At 43.9% G+C, this 15,964-nt stretch overlaps 1 protein-coding gene across 1 annotated transcript in view; it reads right to left on the bottom strand.

Annotated features, from left to right (window-relative positions):
- Jak2 (Janus kinase 2) overlaps nucleotides 1-12,794 on the bottom strand; it is a 58,880-nt gene extending 46,086 nt beyond the window's left edge. The window contains 3 exon segments of the mRNA NM_031514.1: nucleotides 41-291; nucleotides 12,352-12,434; nucleotides 12,747-12,794. Coding sequence (NP_113702.1) covers nucleotides 41-266 — 226 coding nt within the window. The 5' untranslated portion in view covers nucleotides 267-291; nucleotides 12,352-12,434; nucleotides 12,747-12,794.
- Nucleotides 12,795-15,964: the final 3,170 nt, after the last annotated feature.

The raw sequence follows: 15,964 nt of genomic DNA, 5'->3' as shown, positions 1-15,964 counted from the left end.
CATCTCTCCAGCCCTAGAAGTGGTGATTCTTAATACCTACCACATGCTTTAGAAGCAGCCACACAAATTTCTTCGGCAACATACTCTCCATTTGGAAACTTCAGATAGTCTCCTTCAGCTTGCCCAAGAGAATGGTACAGGTACACTTGAAGGACTGGCTCTGTCTGCTTCACAGAGTTAGCATTTCCAGGAATATCACCATTCTGATGTGCAGGAGATGTGGAGGTTCCCTCCATTTCTGTCATTGTAAGGCAAGCCATTCCCATCCACAGCCTTTTTCAGAATATCGGCCTATTGGAGAAAACAAAGTGACGTTAGGAAAGCTAGCCCTCAGATACAAAGGAGTCTTCCCGACAGCCATGGCTCTGTCCAAGTGACTGGCTAACTAAATGCTCACACACCACACAGAAGTTTATCACAAGGTGCCACACTGTGGACTTCACGTGAACAATCACAGAATCCCAGCTATAACCTAACAGGGGAATATAAACATGTAGGAGCAACTAAACAAATAGGAGCTAGAGATGGCTCAGCCGTGGGAGAATTTAGTGCTCTCCAGAGAACCCAGTTAGAGTCCCAGCACCCACATCACAGGTGGCTCGCAATCCTAACTCTAGTTCCATGGGCGCCAACACTTCCTTACTTCCTTCTGCCCTCTACAGACAGGATCTTGGTTTTGTTATTTCTTTTTTTTTTTTTTTCTTTTTTCTTTTTTTTTTTGGAGCTGGGGACTGAACCCAGGGCCTTGCGCTTGCTAGGCAAGCGCTCTACCACTGAGCTAAATCCCCAACCCCGTTTTGTTATTTCTATGGCCAATCTCTGGCCCCCTATTTTGTGAATATTCATCTTTCCTCGCAAGCCTAGAGGCAGCAGTGGAGGGCAGAACTTCCCTGGATGCTGGGAGAAGACTTCCCAGCAAACGCGGAGGCGAATGAAGATGGACCAGAGCAGAGAGGACGAGCTACCCATGTGGCAGGATGTCGGCCAGGATTGGTCAGGTTCAGCTAGATACCTGGCTGGGAGGCTGCCCTAGCTAAAGGGTCTAAGTTTTAAAACATTAAAAGCCTCTGTGTCATCATTTATACTGCTGTCGGGTCCTAGTAATTCCCATTATAAATAAAAAATTAAAACAAACCAAAAAACAGCACAAATATGTTAACTCACATGAGTTACAGACAACTGAGGATTCACACACGGGAACACTGCCCACCGCCTGGACTACCCTGACGACTGCTTTCGTGAAGGAAGGAGTATTACCTTCAAACTGGAATAGCCTGATGAGCTTTATTTTTAAAAGTCAGATTTAAAACTGATTTTGAAAAAGACACTCCATTTAGATGTAGTCCAGAGGAGTTTTCTGTACTAAAAAGTGCCCAGCACACTGTGAGCTCAACAATTCACCGTGCTGAGTTAAAACAGCAAGAATTTTACACTCTCACGGGAGGAGTAAAAACACGGATATTTGTGGCAAGATTACGAGCATTTCCTCCCTCAAGAAGGAAGCTCGGTTTTGTTGGGTATCACTAAGTGCCCAACAAAACACATCTTCCCTACTAAGGGATAGCTATGTGAACCAGTTTCAGCAAGTAAGATTCACGAAGTTACTGGGGGGCTTTTTGAGGTGCATCATTAAAAGGAGCCCATCTGTCAGCATGCTCTTTATGGTTTTTCCTCTTACCGTCTCTCTCCCTGAATCTGCACAAGAAGTTAGGGCAGAGTACTCACCTCAAAACCATGAGGCAATCACGAAAGGCAGGCCAAGAGATAATATGCTTGGGTAAGATTAACCTAGAGGCTGAGGCAGGAACCATCTACCTCCCTCCACACATCTGGGTACTTATGACTAATACAATCTTGGTGGACAGTACAACGTTAAAGAAAGACGTAAATGACCAAAGAATTTAAACTTCACAGCACAGACAATTTAGGACAGAAAAGTGATGAAGCTAGAAGGCTGCTGATATGGTCTGGGCATCAGGAGATCGTGAACTCAAACAGCATGGTAGATAATGAGAGGGCATAGAAACACAGACTTAATGCTACCCGGTGACAATAATGGACTGTGGAGGAAACAGGGAACCAAAAGACAAGTGCACAGAGCTCAAGTGTAGATCTGTAAAACCATGAACATGAATGAGGATGCTACCTAAGAACTGGTTTACACATTTTCATTTACGTCGTGCTTAGACAGTTCTACCAGAATCTAGCTGGCAGCTAAAATATGAGCTTGCTTATTTGGAATATTTCATGACTGGGGTTAAAAACTTGATAGCCTCCCAATACATGTAATCATGGACATGAGAAAAATACTGGTAATAACAACAACTGATAATATAGGTGTGTACAGACAGAGGCAGGGGGAAGGTCACACAGTGAGTCCATTACAGGAAACAAATTAACTAAATCAGTAAAAATAACATCAAACAAAACCTTAAAGCATTTGCTACTGACAAAGCACTGCTCTAAGTAACATATACATAACTATGTACATATACATGAACATACCTATGTACATATACACATATATGTATGTGTATATATATGCATATGTATGTGTATATATATATATGTATATGCATATATATATATATGATACTAAGGGAATTACAAGCCTGGTTTATATTGAGAATTCCAGGTCCAGAACTGGAGAGAGAGACAGAGACAGAGACAGACAGACAGGCTGGCCAGAGAGAGATTGGGGGGGGGGGGGGAGAATATGATGAGGCAAGCAAACCTCTGGAAACTCAAGGCCAGCCTGCTCTACGTAACAAGTTCCAGTACAGCCAGAGCAGCACAGTGAGTGTCTGTCTCAAAGAAAATAAAGAGACATAATTACAACTTGAAACATATTTCTATATATATAACTATAAGGACTTAATTACGAAAGAAAATATTAGAAGTACTCTTTAGTTGTAAAAATATATACCTCATGAAAATGTCAGTGTATAAAATAATAAAAAACAAAAATGCCCAACTGGCAATTGTTAGAACAGATACAAAGTTACAAGTTTTCTAAAGACTGCCTGCAAGCAAATTTACAAACCTTAAAGAATTTTGACTTGTTCAAACGTATATGATTTTAAAATATTTTTGTAATTTGTTATGTAGTCTTTATTAATTATGCAAGTCAATCAAAGGCAGAGAAAGCAAGGGCAGTTTATAACAGTAAGTGCTTACATAAAGATAAAAAGGAAAATCTCTAACACTGTACCTCAGGATGAAAAAAAAAAAGAACTTAAGCTCAAAGTTAGAAGGAAGGAAGGAAATAATTAAGAAAAGACAAAGATCAATGAAACAAGATTTAAAAACAATGGAAACTGTAACAAAGCTGAGCTTGTTTTTAAATAGGTCGATTGAAGTATATTGTTAGCATTAAAGAGTAGTTTTGATAAGCATATTTGTGTTGACTTTGGGATGCAATGACTCCCTTCTAGACTCATTGGTTCCTGCTAAAACACATATTTTAGTAGTCTCCAGGGGTGCTCACTTTTAAAATAAACATTGCCAGAGGATGTCCTCAAATGAAGACTGGACACTCCCTTTCTCAGAGTGGCGAGGTAGAAGAGACAGATATGTCCCCTACTTGCATAGAAGATTTCTCTTCTGACCTCCTAAGAAGGCAGACGGGAGAAAAGGCAACACTCAGTCCTCCATAGCAAAGTCATTGGCCTTTTCCTCATGGTCCCCCACTTTGTAGCACAGAAGTATGCACAGACGCCAGGGATTGTCCCAGGAGGGCAGCGGTGATCTCTCCAGAAATATCTGTATCTTTTGTTCTACTGGCACCGGCTCATTCGGGTAAAGGAATGCCTGCTTCCAGTGCGTGGCCAGGTGGAAAGGGGATGCAGTGTGCTTATTGATGGGCTTTTAAACCTGGAAAGCATGTAGTATGGAACTCTTGTATTAATGTTTCTTTTGTTTAACTGCAGGGGTGGTGGTAGTAAATGTGAGATTATAATTGGTCCACATGCTAATCTGACACCCCATCCCTTATCAATATGAAACTGGGAGAAAGGCAAAATGCTCTGATTACATTTCAGAAACTTGCAATATATTCTTAGAGCTGTATTTTTTTCAGACTGAATTCTCTCAATTTAACAGTGTGTAGGATATGGTACCTGGGCTTCCTTACATTCTAAATAAAATTCGTCCTGTTAGTCAGGAAGTGGAGCACAGGAGAAGTACTTTAAATAACCCCATTCTCTTTATTCTTAATTTATGGCATGCTAAATTTGATGAAAACTTACCTTAGTAAAATGGCTTAATTTTACAGCCTGTCTAGGCAATTCTAAAAGTGACAGAAGAAAAAAATCTGAAAGTGAAATAGTACGGGGTCTAAATATTTTTTTTTCGGAGCTGGGGACCGAACCCAGGGCCTTGCGCTTGAAGCGCTCTACCACTGAGCTAAATCCCCAACCCCAATATTTTTATTTTTATTTTAAAGACTGAGCAAGAAAATCTAAGATTTATAATATTTTTGTGACTCTTTTAAGCAGTGTGGTAGGGAAGATTGCTTAAATCTAGCGCATGGGTGACCCCTTTACCTCTGTGCTTGCTTTATTTAAGCACAGGTATAATTCTGTATGAAAAGAACATGAGCGCCTTACATACATCTAGTAAAATTCCTGTCTTCAGCTCTTTTTAGTTCAGCCAAATTCGAACATCGTGAGTTTGGGGAAACCACTTTTAATGAAGTGTGAGTCAGACTGAGTCAGACTGTTGGACTTACTTCACTGACGGCGCTCGCCTCCTTGCTGTGGCAAATAAAATGGCATTCTCACTTTTTTATAGTTGATGTCTTCAGTCTTTGTGTCCCCTCTGTGAGTTTATGATAATGCTGTTACCTTTCTAGTGGTCTCAGTTCCTAAGTGTTACAGTTCCTGCAGAACACAGCTTGAGGACAGCTCAAATTATGATTAACAGGGTTTTGAATTCTAGCTTTTTAAGACTTAACGGGTGTGAAAAACTGCTGTTATTAAGTACCCTTGAATTTCACTTTTTGTAACCCTGGTTCTGTTTTGGCTTTCTAAAAATATTCATTGTATATTAAATTGCTAAAGTATCAAAACTTAAAAAAAAAAAAGTAGTTTCCAGGGGATCTTTTCCAATGGTTTTGAAAAACACTTCCCACACTCTCAAAATTCTATCTACAGGTCCTTTTCTCCAACACATTAAAATGACTGCACTGCTTTACTGGTGAGCCGAGGCAATGAGAGAGTCCGCTGTCATCCACGATGTCGTCTTTTTCCATCTAGCAATGTAAGACTTCTGTGGTCTGTCTAACGCAGCAAAATTATGACTTTGTCTCTACTTCCTATTCTAGGCAAATCTAAGGAACCAGGCATTTGAAAGACAGAATTTTGTCATTCCCTCCAAGTTCTACTAACAGAGTCTGTTAACTACAGAGCCTCTCAAGCTTACTTCCACATCTCTCAGCTGCTCTTGCTTACGATGACAACTTAGGACGATGGTTAGCACAGCAGGGCCATGACAGTGAGGGAATAGGAAATGAGCAGGAGTCACGAAAGGCCACAGGGATGTTAGCAATACTCTGCACGATGACAGGAGTGACTAACTCGGGGGCGTTCGTTTCTGAGCATCTGTGAGGCTCTACACTCAGTGCTCTGATGGACTTCCACTAAAAGTTCATTTTCAAACCTCGCAAAGAAAGGCAGGCACAGTGTCTCGTGCTTGCGATCTTAACCCTTGAGAGGCTGAGGCAGAAAGATCCCCATGAATCTGAAGTCAGCTTAGGTGACCTGTTGAATTTGGGTCAACTGGGGTTACAAAGGAAGATATAATCTTTAAAAAAAAATTAACCTAAAATAAAATGAATTGTTTTAAATTTTAAGGTGGCTATCATTTTGAAATGTGGTTTGTAGGCACATTTCACTATTTTCTACTTCACGCCAATCCTTAACACACCCCAAACCCCCAAGGCACACACACACCACACACACACACACCCCTTGCCTTCACTTTTCCCTAACAATAGTAACTGTGACAATAAGACAACCTAGTCTACCTGGCTAGCTATATACAGAACTAGTTCTGACAATACCAAGTTAAAATTTCTGCATGAAGAGATATATGCAGACCCAGTCAGACAAAAGAGAAGATTTTTTAGCTTCATCTTACGATTTGAAAACCTATACCATGTCTTCTTCCTAAGCCTGTAACTTACCCAATGCTATAGCATCAGGTAGCATTGGGTACTTAGATCAGTGGTTTCCAACCTTCCTAATGCTGCTGCCCTTTAATGCAGTTCCTCAGGCTGTGGTGACCCCCAACCATACAGTTATTTTTGTTGCTACTTCAAAATGACTTATAAATCATAATGTAAATACCTGTGCTTTCTGATGATCTTAGGTGACCCCTGTGAAAGGGCTGTTCGCCCCTCAAAGGGGTCATGACCTACAGGTTGAGAACTGCTGACTTAAGAGGGAAGAAACAGCAGTTAATTAACTCTAGTCCATAAGGTCAAAGTTCCTAGTCTCTATACAAGGAACCCAGCAAGGCACCCTCACTACTTGTATTTGTAATCTGAAGATACTTTCAGCTTGGCTCACTCTTTCTTCTTTTCTTTCTTTCCCCCCATCCCTGTTTTCAATCCTGAGGATTAAACAAAGAGCCTCACACATGCTAGGCAAGGGCTCTCTACTATTGAATTTTATAGTCCCAACCCTTTTTGAAATATTTTAAAATTCTGAGTCAGGATCTCCTAAGTTAGCCAGACTAGCCTTGAAGATGTTTGGTAGTCCAAATGGGACTTTATTAGCTTCTCCAGTAGCTAATAGCACAGGCTTATACTGCCAGGACTGGCAATCAGACCTATTTTCATCCATGTTTTACATGTGTTTATATTTACTTTTTGTATCCAATTATGAATTTATAATTTTAAAAAGGTGTTACACAGAACATACATAGAACATACATTATACAAGAACATATAATGCAGAACCACAAGTACTCAGGAAATGTTTGCTTCATTAAAATGAATTTGGCTTTTTAGAAAATGTACTTTTTTTTTTTTTTTTACAAAAGAATTAAAAACCTAAGTAATTCAAATTGGCCTTTTTCTGTGACTGGCGCTCGCGCACGCACACACACACACCACACACACACACACTCTATGATGATTACACCGCAGGTGGTATCACAGTATTGATCTCTGCTGTGTTAGTTTTATCTGCTAGTGCCTTTACAGCATCTGCACGTGTGTTGATGCCACGTCATAAAATCTCAGCACCGTTCTGTTATGCCCTTCCTAAACGGTTCTGAGGATCCCGTGCATGAGCTGAGGCTGCAACCATGAAGAGAGGTTCTCCTAGTCACACACCCTACAGAGACTCACACTCACACAAACACTAACACACACTGCACCTTCCAAAGATACAGCTAAGCAAACGAGCCTCCAGACAACCAAATCATGAAGAAAATGAGAAAATACTCTGGCTGTTCACACTGTAGAAAGTGAGTTCCTTGGCTGTATGTTAATTTAAGATAAATATTAAAAATAGAACAGTAAGTTGTAGAAAACTGTAAGCTTTAAGGTAACCATTTTAAATAGGTTGAGCAAAACTGATTAGTTCATTAAGGCAGATACATATGTATTAAGCCAAAAAAAAAAAAAAAAAAGGACACTAAAAGCAAAACTAAACTCAAAATACACTAATGGGAGAGAGTATCTGAAGACACTGAGAAATCTCCAGTTCTTGAAACGGAGGTAGTAGTTTCAAGGGCTTAATTCTGAACCTGCCTCTGTGTTAGTCGTCCATACTTGTAGGATTCCCCCCACATAAAGTGAAACGCACAGTGTAGTCACGGCCAGGCCCACGCTCTTCCACGTCACCCAGACCCTCTAGAAATCACCATCTCCACAAAGTTCTCAGGCTTGCTCTCTCCACCTGTCCCTGCCCCACCCAAGAGCCACCAGTTCTGACCTCTCAAAGGTTAGGCCACATGTGGGCTTTCTGGTTTCTTTCATCACAAGACTGAAAGTCTCCTGCAGGTGAGAAGCATGATGTCTCACTGATTATGACACCTGACACCGAAATGATGTCAAGTAAGTGAAGATTAAAAAGTTACTATAATAATTTTTAATTATGTATATACATACATACATACATGGAAAAACTTCAAATACAGTCATTTGAGAATCTAATATTATCTGAATCTATTCCTACACTTTAGAATTCTAAAACAGTTGCCTTTTCAAACAAATGACCATAAGAAAATATCATAATAGATAAAACCACTAACCTAAGGAGTGCCGTGACACCTAAAAGTCACCTCCAACCCATCCTCACTGCAAACCGATTATGTCTGATAAGGGAATTTTACTACCGTCATTTCTGTTTTAGTAAACAGTAAATGTGCCTCTTGATTCCTAAAGCCTGTACCTTTCACACTCAGTTACTATATACTCTAATCCTAAACTTCTCACTTAGAGCTGAAAGACGACCAGGGAAGAAAGACCATGATTATTAAAACAGAGAAAGCTTTTAGACAGCTCATGTGCAAGTAAAGCATGGACTAGACCTTTACAAAAAAAAAAAAGAATTTGAGGAGACATGGCTCAGGAGTTCAAGGGCTTCCTACTCTTCCGGATTTCACCTCCCTGTCTGGTGCCTCATGACTGCCTGTGAGCTTCAAGGGATCCAATGCCCCCTTGTGGCCTTCCCAGGCACCCATATTCTTTAACACACACACACACACACACACACACACACACACACACACACACACACACACACACACACACACACACACACTCTCTCTCTCTCTCTCTCTCTCTCTCCCCCCCTTTCTGCCTTTCTCTCTCTCTCTCTCTCTCTCTCTCTCTCTCTCTCTCTCAGTAAAGAATGGGAGGGGGGAATGAGAATTTAGACGACAAACAGCACAGCATTATGTGCAGGGACAGGGGTATGAAAAACAGGGAATGTGTGTCCTGGAACATACAGTTCCCAAAATAGAAAATTAAAAGCTTGTAAATGGTCAGATTATGGTTCCCATGTCTCCAGTTAGCTAGAACGAGGCCACCTGAAAACACTGTAGTAGAGATATAAAAAGCACTTCGTGTTTCTACACTGACTTGGCAATGTGTGTGTGTTGCAATCAGGAACACATGCTGCTTCTAATCCGACGAGCCCTCTTCTGTTTCACAAACAAAATAACACATACACAAAAACACCGCTTCGAATTGTAAAGCATTAAATGTGTGGCTTGCTCAAGAAAATAAATTTTAAGAAAGAACCTTTTAAAAGACAAACGTGGCTCTTTCAATAAGGCTTGCTCTAAATAAATGAAGAGTACATCAGTAACTCACTGAGACCGTGGAATTATGTAATAACGTACACTGGGAATGTTCGTGTTGTAGTTTATGTGCCAAATTCAGCCAGTTGGCTGTTTCTGTAAATAAACCTTTGTTGAATTGAAGCGCGCCATTTATTTATGTACTGCCTATGACTACTTCTGCACTACAAAAGTACCACTGTAGACTAGCAGAAGAGACAATCTTGCCAATGCAGTTTAAAAACTATGCTCTTCAACAGAAAAAAAACTCTGCCAACCAGTTTAAACCAGTGGTTTTCACAGTGTGGTGGTCCCTGGGAGACATTAGAGAAATGCGGACGCACAGGTTCCACTCCAGGCTGAAGCACACACTTTGGAGACAGAATCCAACAATATAGATTTCAGTAATCCTGTATGTAACTCTAAGAACCACTGGATGATGGGACAGCTCTACAGTAGCTGGAAAGGGGGAAGACCCCACCAAAGTCCTTGGGGAAATCAAATAAAGGCCTAATGAAGCCTCCGACAACTGTCAGAAAGGACTGAACCCAGAATGAGGAAAAAGGCTCTTGAACACTAGGAAAGGAGACAGACTCTGAAGTATTTGAAGTAATACTGGCAAGTCTCCCCTACAGCGACCCGGGAAGTACAAACAGGGCAATTCAGCGCAGACACTGAAGCCGTGTGTTGTCTAGGGGCCTTTACAACTGAGATAAACTATTCCTGCTCTAGGAAATTGTGGGGAAATGTAGAGGGCTCAAAACTGTCTCTGTAGCCAGCAGAGTATTATTAAAATAAGAAAGGCCTGGTTGCCATGGCAGCAGGGAAGCAGGAGAGAAGTTGGCATCTCAGTGTCTCCTGCCTTCCACTTAGAGCGAGACTCCTGCAACACACAGCCCGGTAGCAAAGGCGTTGACACAAAGCTGGTCAGGGATGGTCGAGATCCAAATTCCAGCAACAGTATAAAATAACAGTGTCCATCTGGGACAAAAAGGTTATTAAAGACATAGTGGTAAGAGAACCAGGCAGAATAAAATTAAAACTATCAACTGACTAGAGCAGCTGATACACAAGAGGAAGAATTACACTGTGAATGAACCTAGCAGACATCATACAGGCATTATGAGAAGAACCTAGCAGATACCATACAGACATTACTAGAAGCACTACATTAAGCCATTATGAGCTGGTCCTGGCTTTCAATTGAAACATTTTTTTTATCAGAAAAGCCAACTACAATCAAATAAAGATGTTCCCAAACTGTCTTCATTTGAGGAATCCTGAAAGTCAGCAATTTCTTTATTAGGGTCAAACACCTTAGCATTAACGCTCTTAGGGTCTAATGTTGCCTGGGTACTGCCACACTAATTGTCAGACACTAAATAGCTACTTTTCACACAGTAAACCCTGAAAATACAGCTTTACAAAGGCACGCCACTGTAGGAACGGACAGAACTTCCTACCCCTGAAACTCCCTCAAGTAAGTTCATTGGTGCTCTAGCACCTGACAGAGTTTGGGAAACTGAGAACTAAGAGAGGGAGCCTAAAAAAGGAAAAACAGCGTAATGGAGGGGCAAAGGACAAGTCTGTGCACAGTTAACCACAAGAGGGCAGCACCACCAGGCTCAGGAGTCAAACCCTTCCCATACAAAGGCTGTAAATACATTGGCATGCAGTTTCTCCATGCTCTGTGGAAGAAGCACCAGGACTGACCACCTATGCACCGCCCAGCTAGAAACCTCCTTTGCCTGACCAGCTACGAGAAGCTAAGACTTTCAAAAGTGGCCGAACCATTCACTACTCTGTACGCATCCCACCAAGGCTCGCACAATGCTCTAAGAAAATAAATTGTAAGTAATACAGCCATGAAACGGAAAGAACACCATTATCCTAACCTAGGTCCACACACTCAGATCTAACTCCAAAGTCAATGGTCTTTTCCTATTTTGCCAGAAAAGGAGTCCATCTTTCAAGAATAACCTATCTGGTTATTGGCAGAGAAAAAACATGTTTGCTTTTCTCATTCAAGACACCTTCAAATTACAAAGGAAAAGACACTAAAAGAAACGAAGCCGGGTGGGTGGTGGCGAAGGCTTTTAATCCCAGCATTTGGAAGGCAGAGGCAGGAGATTCTCTGAGTTGGAGGCTAGCCTGGTCTACAGGGCAAGTTTCACGATCCTCCACAAAGGCAAAACCAACCCTGAGTGCTCGCCTACACGTTGTAGCCTACACGTTGGGCAGCTTCCAGTCCAGGTAAATGTTATCGCCTGTAGACTACTGAGTACTATTAGGAGAAGTCCTGGACACATCCAGTCTGCAGATGCACCACACTCAAGCGAACTCACATACAACCAAAGGATCTTAATATCTGGAATAGTAAACAGGTAGAGGACATAGAGAAAGAGGACCAAAAATTGATGATTCATTTTCAAATCTGCTGGGAATTATATCAGACTATTTGCAGTAAGCCAACAATTCACTCATACAAACCTATTATGAAACCAAAAGCAACCTCCCACTCTCTTATTCCCACTTCTGTTTCCCTTCTTCGCATTTCTCCTCCTCTCTGTGACAACACTCAGTGGCTCCTGCCCTTTCATTCCTCTGACAGACTAGTAACCACCGGAAAGCAAACCACGTACATTCAACCGACAAGGCAGGTGAATACAGGAAGCATTCAATGTGGCAGCAGAAACTCAGCAAAAACAACCAGTGTGTTCCCTCAACCCGTATTTCTAATTACTTGAAAATTAAGACTCGGGCTACCTAAAGAGAAAGGGGAGAAGGGGACGACTTCTTTTTTTCCTCTCTGCAAGACCACACTGTAAAGCCAACAAAGACTGCTTCTTAAAGGATCCAAGAGACACAATAAATACCACCCAATTATTCTCCCACAGCAACAGGAAAAGTTCAACACTGCCATTTTCGCAGTAAGCAACAATTAGCCCTGTCGTTCTACACAAGCATCCAGCCTCCCTAGCAGGCACTGGCTCGCAGATCTCAGACGCCCTTGTCTTTAACTGCAGCACCCAGGCAGCCCCGAGATCTAACACCCACCTTCCCGGGAGGGGAAAGAAGGGCCTCTTCTTCTGTGGAGGAAAAACAGTTCACATCTTGTTCCCGTCGCCTGCTTCAGGAACCTAAAAACAGAAGCAGCAGTCACTAACTCAGAAACCCGGGGCAAATAGATGCTTTTTCCCCCCAGCGCTGTTTAGACGTCTAGAAAAATTTACAGAAGAATAAGAAAGAGGGTGGGTCGGGTTCTAAGGCACACCGGGATGCGTGCATTTATCAACAGCCAGCCACTCCTTCCTAGGCTGTCGGAAACCCGCAGGTTTTCTAGCTTTGAAGTTCCCTGCCAGCAGAGGGGGGCTAAGTGGCGAGCAGGAGGCGGGACCGCAGGGAGAACCGCTGCCCCCCACCCCCATCCAGCAGCAAGGGACTGCACCCACCGGCGACACGGGTCGGGCCACACAGGAGCGCCCGGAGGCGCGCAGGATCCGCTCCTCCGCGACGTGTCGGGAGGGCCGAGGTCTAGGGAGCCCCCGGGCCGGGCGTAGGGTCGAGCGGCCGCCAGGCTGGGCCCTAGGGGGCCCTCCCGCGCGGGCTTGGCCCGCACTCACATCCCGCAGCGGCGGACCCGGGAGCCGCCTGCAGCCCTCGTCCGGACCGGCGCCTCCGGACCCGGGGCCGCGGCCGAGGCGCCGACGCCGCGCGAGCTCGCCCAGAGCCGGGGCCCGCCCAGCCTGTCAGCTCGGCGGGAGGCCGGCGGTAGCCGCTGCTGCCCCCTTTCTGCTCTGCCTCAGCTTCCTGCAGCCCACGCCACGCCCACCGCGCGCCGAGCCCGTCCCCGCCCTCCAGGGGCCGCACGCCGCCTCGGCTCGGCCAGCGACTCCGGCTCAGTCGCCCCTGCGCGGCGGGCTCTGTCGCGGCGCAGCCTCAGGCCGAGAGCCGAGGAGCCGGGCGTAGGCAAGCCAGCGGAGGTGGGGCGGAGGCGGAGGCGGAGGCCGGCACGTCCCACTGCGCCTGCGCCGCCCGCGGGGCTGGGCCCAGGCTGGGGAGGCGGTCGCGGGCTCCGGGGAAGCGGAGGCGCGCGTGGAGATTCCCGGGGCAGCCCCAGGGCGAGAGCGCGCGAGGAGGAGGAGCGAGGCGGGTGCGGGTTAGCGCAGTCTCTGGGCGTGCTTGCGGCCTCCGCTCGCCGAGGAGCCGGCTGGGAATGAGTCAGCCCGGCCGGGAAGGCCCCGGTGCGTCCGAGCTGATAGGATAGGCAGCCGCTGCCTCCGCGGAGACTTTCCCCTTCCTGCTTTCGCTTCCACATGTGGCTCCCTGCCCTAAGCGCTCAGCCCAGGGGACGTGGCACCGTGGACCGGGCACTGAGACCCAAATCTTCTGTTAGCCACCACTTCTGCAAAGGGGCGGGTTGGAAGAAGAAACGACACGCAGGGTCCCAAAGAGCCACGTTCATTCATTGAAGAACAAAGTCTCCCAAGGATAGCAGATGAAGACAACCTCCATTCTATATACTCTATTCTCATAAAAACCACAAAATACGCTTTAAATCTGCACTGTGCTGTTTGTGTGCTTGCCAGTAACATGGACACACACACACACACACACACACACACACGGATCTGAGTGGAGATGTTATTTTGGGATGACCAGAAAAGAACCCCTAGAGTGACATTTGAGCAGAAACTTGAAGGATGAGAACGATCCAGTCCTGGAACTATCTGGTTTCAAGAAAGCTAAAAATGAGAAGGATTTCTGAAAAGGGGATGTGTTTGGCACTTTTAAGGACCACGAAAGAACCCTCTATGGAAGACAGTAAAAGGAAAGGGGCTAAATAATAAGAGTTCAAAGAAATAACTGGGGCCATTCTGTATAGGGCTTTTTTTTTTACTCTTAGCCCCAGGTTTGTGAACCGAAATGAAACATGCATAACACCCACAACCCCCTTGCATACATGATGCATTCAGATCTTACATCTAGTGATTTTCTTTTCCTTCATTTTTGAGTCAAGAACTCACAATGTAGCGCTTACTAGCCTCGAAATCACAGAAATCCTCCTACCTCTGCCAGGAGAATGCCGAGATCAAAGGTGTGTGCCGCCGCACAATGCATGGTTTCTTTAAGTAATTGTCATCAAAGCGAACGATAACGCAGGCAAGGAAAACTAGATGATTGACAATAGGCTTGCAGTATTTAAGTCCTTTGTCAACCCACACAGAAAAACCGAGTCGCTCGTTCATCATCATTTACAGTGAAAACCGTTTTCAGTGAAGTAAGAGTGAGCTGGTGCTAGTCTTGAACGTTGAGCTCTTTTTACTCTGTCCTGGGATGGTTTCCAGCTCTCGGTGTAATTCCTAGTAGAGGCACAAGCTGGAGATTTGCTGCACCCGTTAATCTTTTCACAAAGTTCCTGCATTCTCTGATAATGATAAGGGAGAGTTCCAAGGAATCTGACAAAACCTTTCATGACCTTCAAAAGCTGTGCACAAACAAATATAAAGTGGGTGATTAGACGTTTAGGTTTAGAACTTTTTAGCATGGCCAGATTAAAAAATAAAAGCTAATAGTTAGTTGTCTGCTGGGGCACTGGGTAGAGAGACGAGGGCAAGATTCTGTCCTTTCACCATAGTAGCAGAGCTGGATTCCACACCCAAATACTAACAAGACTGAATCAGTGCATGAGATCAGCCCTTGTGTTCTATATCTTTTTATAGCTCTTAGGTGGTTGTGCTATAAAGCCATAAGTGATACCACACTCAGAAGTCTAGGGCAAGAAGGTTCTGAGTTCAAGGCCAGCTCGAGCTACATAGCAAGACTTGGTTTCAAATAAACAAAGCAAGCCTAGGTTGGAAAATTCATGGTCAAGAGTTCCTAGCACTCACAACCTCTCAAGGCCCTCTTCTGACCTCAGATATTGAGCACACATGTAGTGCACATATATGCAGGCAAAATACTATACACAGAAAGTAAACAACCCTAAGAAAGAAGTTATACAATAGAGGCTAGGTACCCCAGGTTTCAATCAAGGCTTTTACCAAGACAGTCATTTCAATTTTCTAAGCTTCCTGTTTATCCATATAAAGAAAAATACATCCTTCTCATCAGAATAGAAGGATCGAGTGTAATAGCATCATCATACTTAAAGAGACACTTTGAAGATTGGATAGGAAGTATTTTAAAGCCCTTAAGCATGGCTATTAAATGTCTGTTATGACCATGGAGAGGGGCAATTGGCAGATGCCATCAAGCTGGGAAGTATAAACATGCTGTGTCTTGTCAGTAATCCCGAGTCATTTGTCACTGCTGCACCAATGGGACTGTCTAACAGCCCTTGACAAAAGCTGAGTCGTGATGGAGACAGATTCAGGGACTGGCATTTTTACTGTAGTTTTATTCATTTTAAACAGCATCCAATGTAATGAATTTCATTATATCGTGTGTGTGTGTGTGTGTGTGTGTGTGTGTGTGTGTGTGATCACTTTCTTCTGACTCATTTTCTTCTCCCACTGTTCTATCTCAGCCCCCCTATCCTTCTTTACTTGGACTTGGTCTTTTTCCCCCTCTTAAATAGCACCTCCTCCTGTTTTCATGTCAGTATATTCTATTACCCTTTCTTTCCCCTTCGAATTCAAGAGCTTTTCCTCCCCTCCTGCCCACTTTA

The sequence above is a fragment of the Rattus norvegicus genome, chromosome 1 (genome assembly GCF_021556685.1).
Source record: "Rattus norvegicus strain SHRSP/BbbUtx chromosome 1, alternate assembly SHRSP_T2T, whole genome shotgun sequence".
Taxonomy (NCBI): domain Eukaryota; kingdom Metazoa; phylum Chordata; class Mammalia; order Rodentia; family Muridae; genus Rattus; species Rattus norvegicus.
The sequence above is the reverse complement of the archived record's forward strand: the minus strand, read 5'-3'. Positions and strand labels throughout refer to the sequence as shown.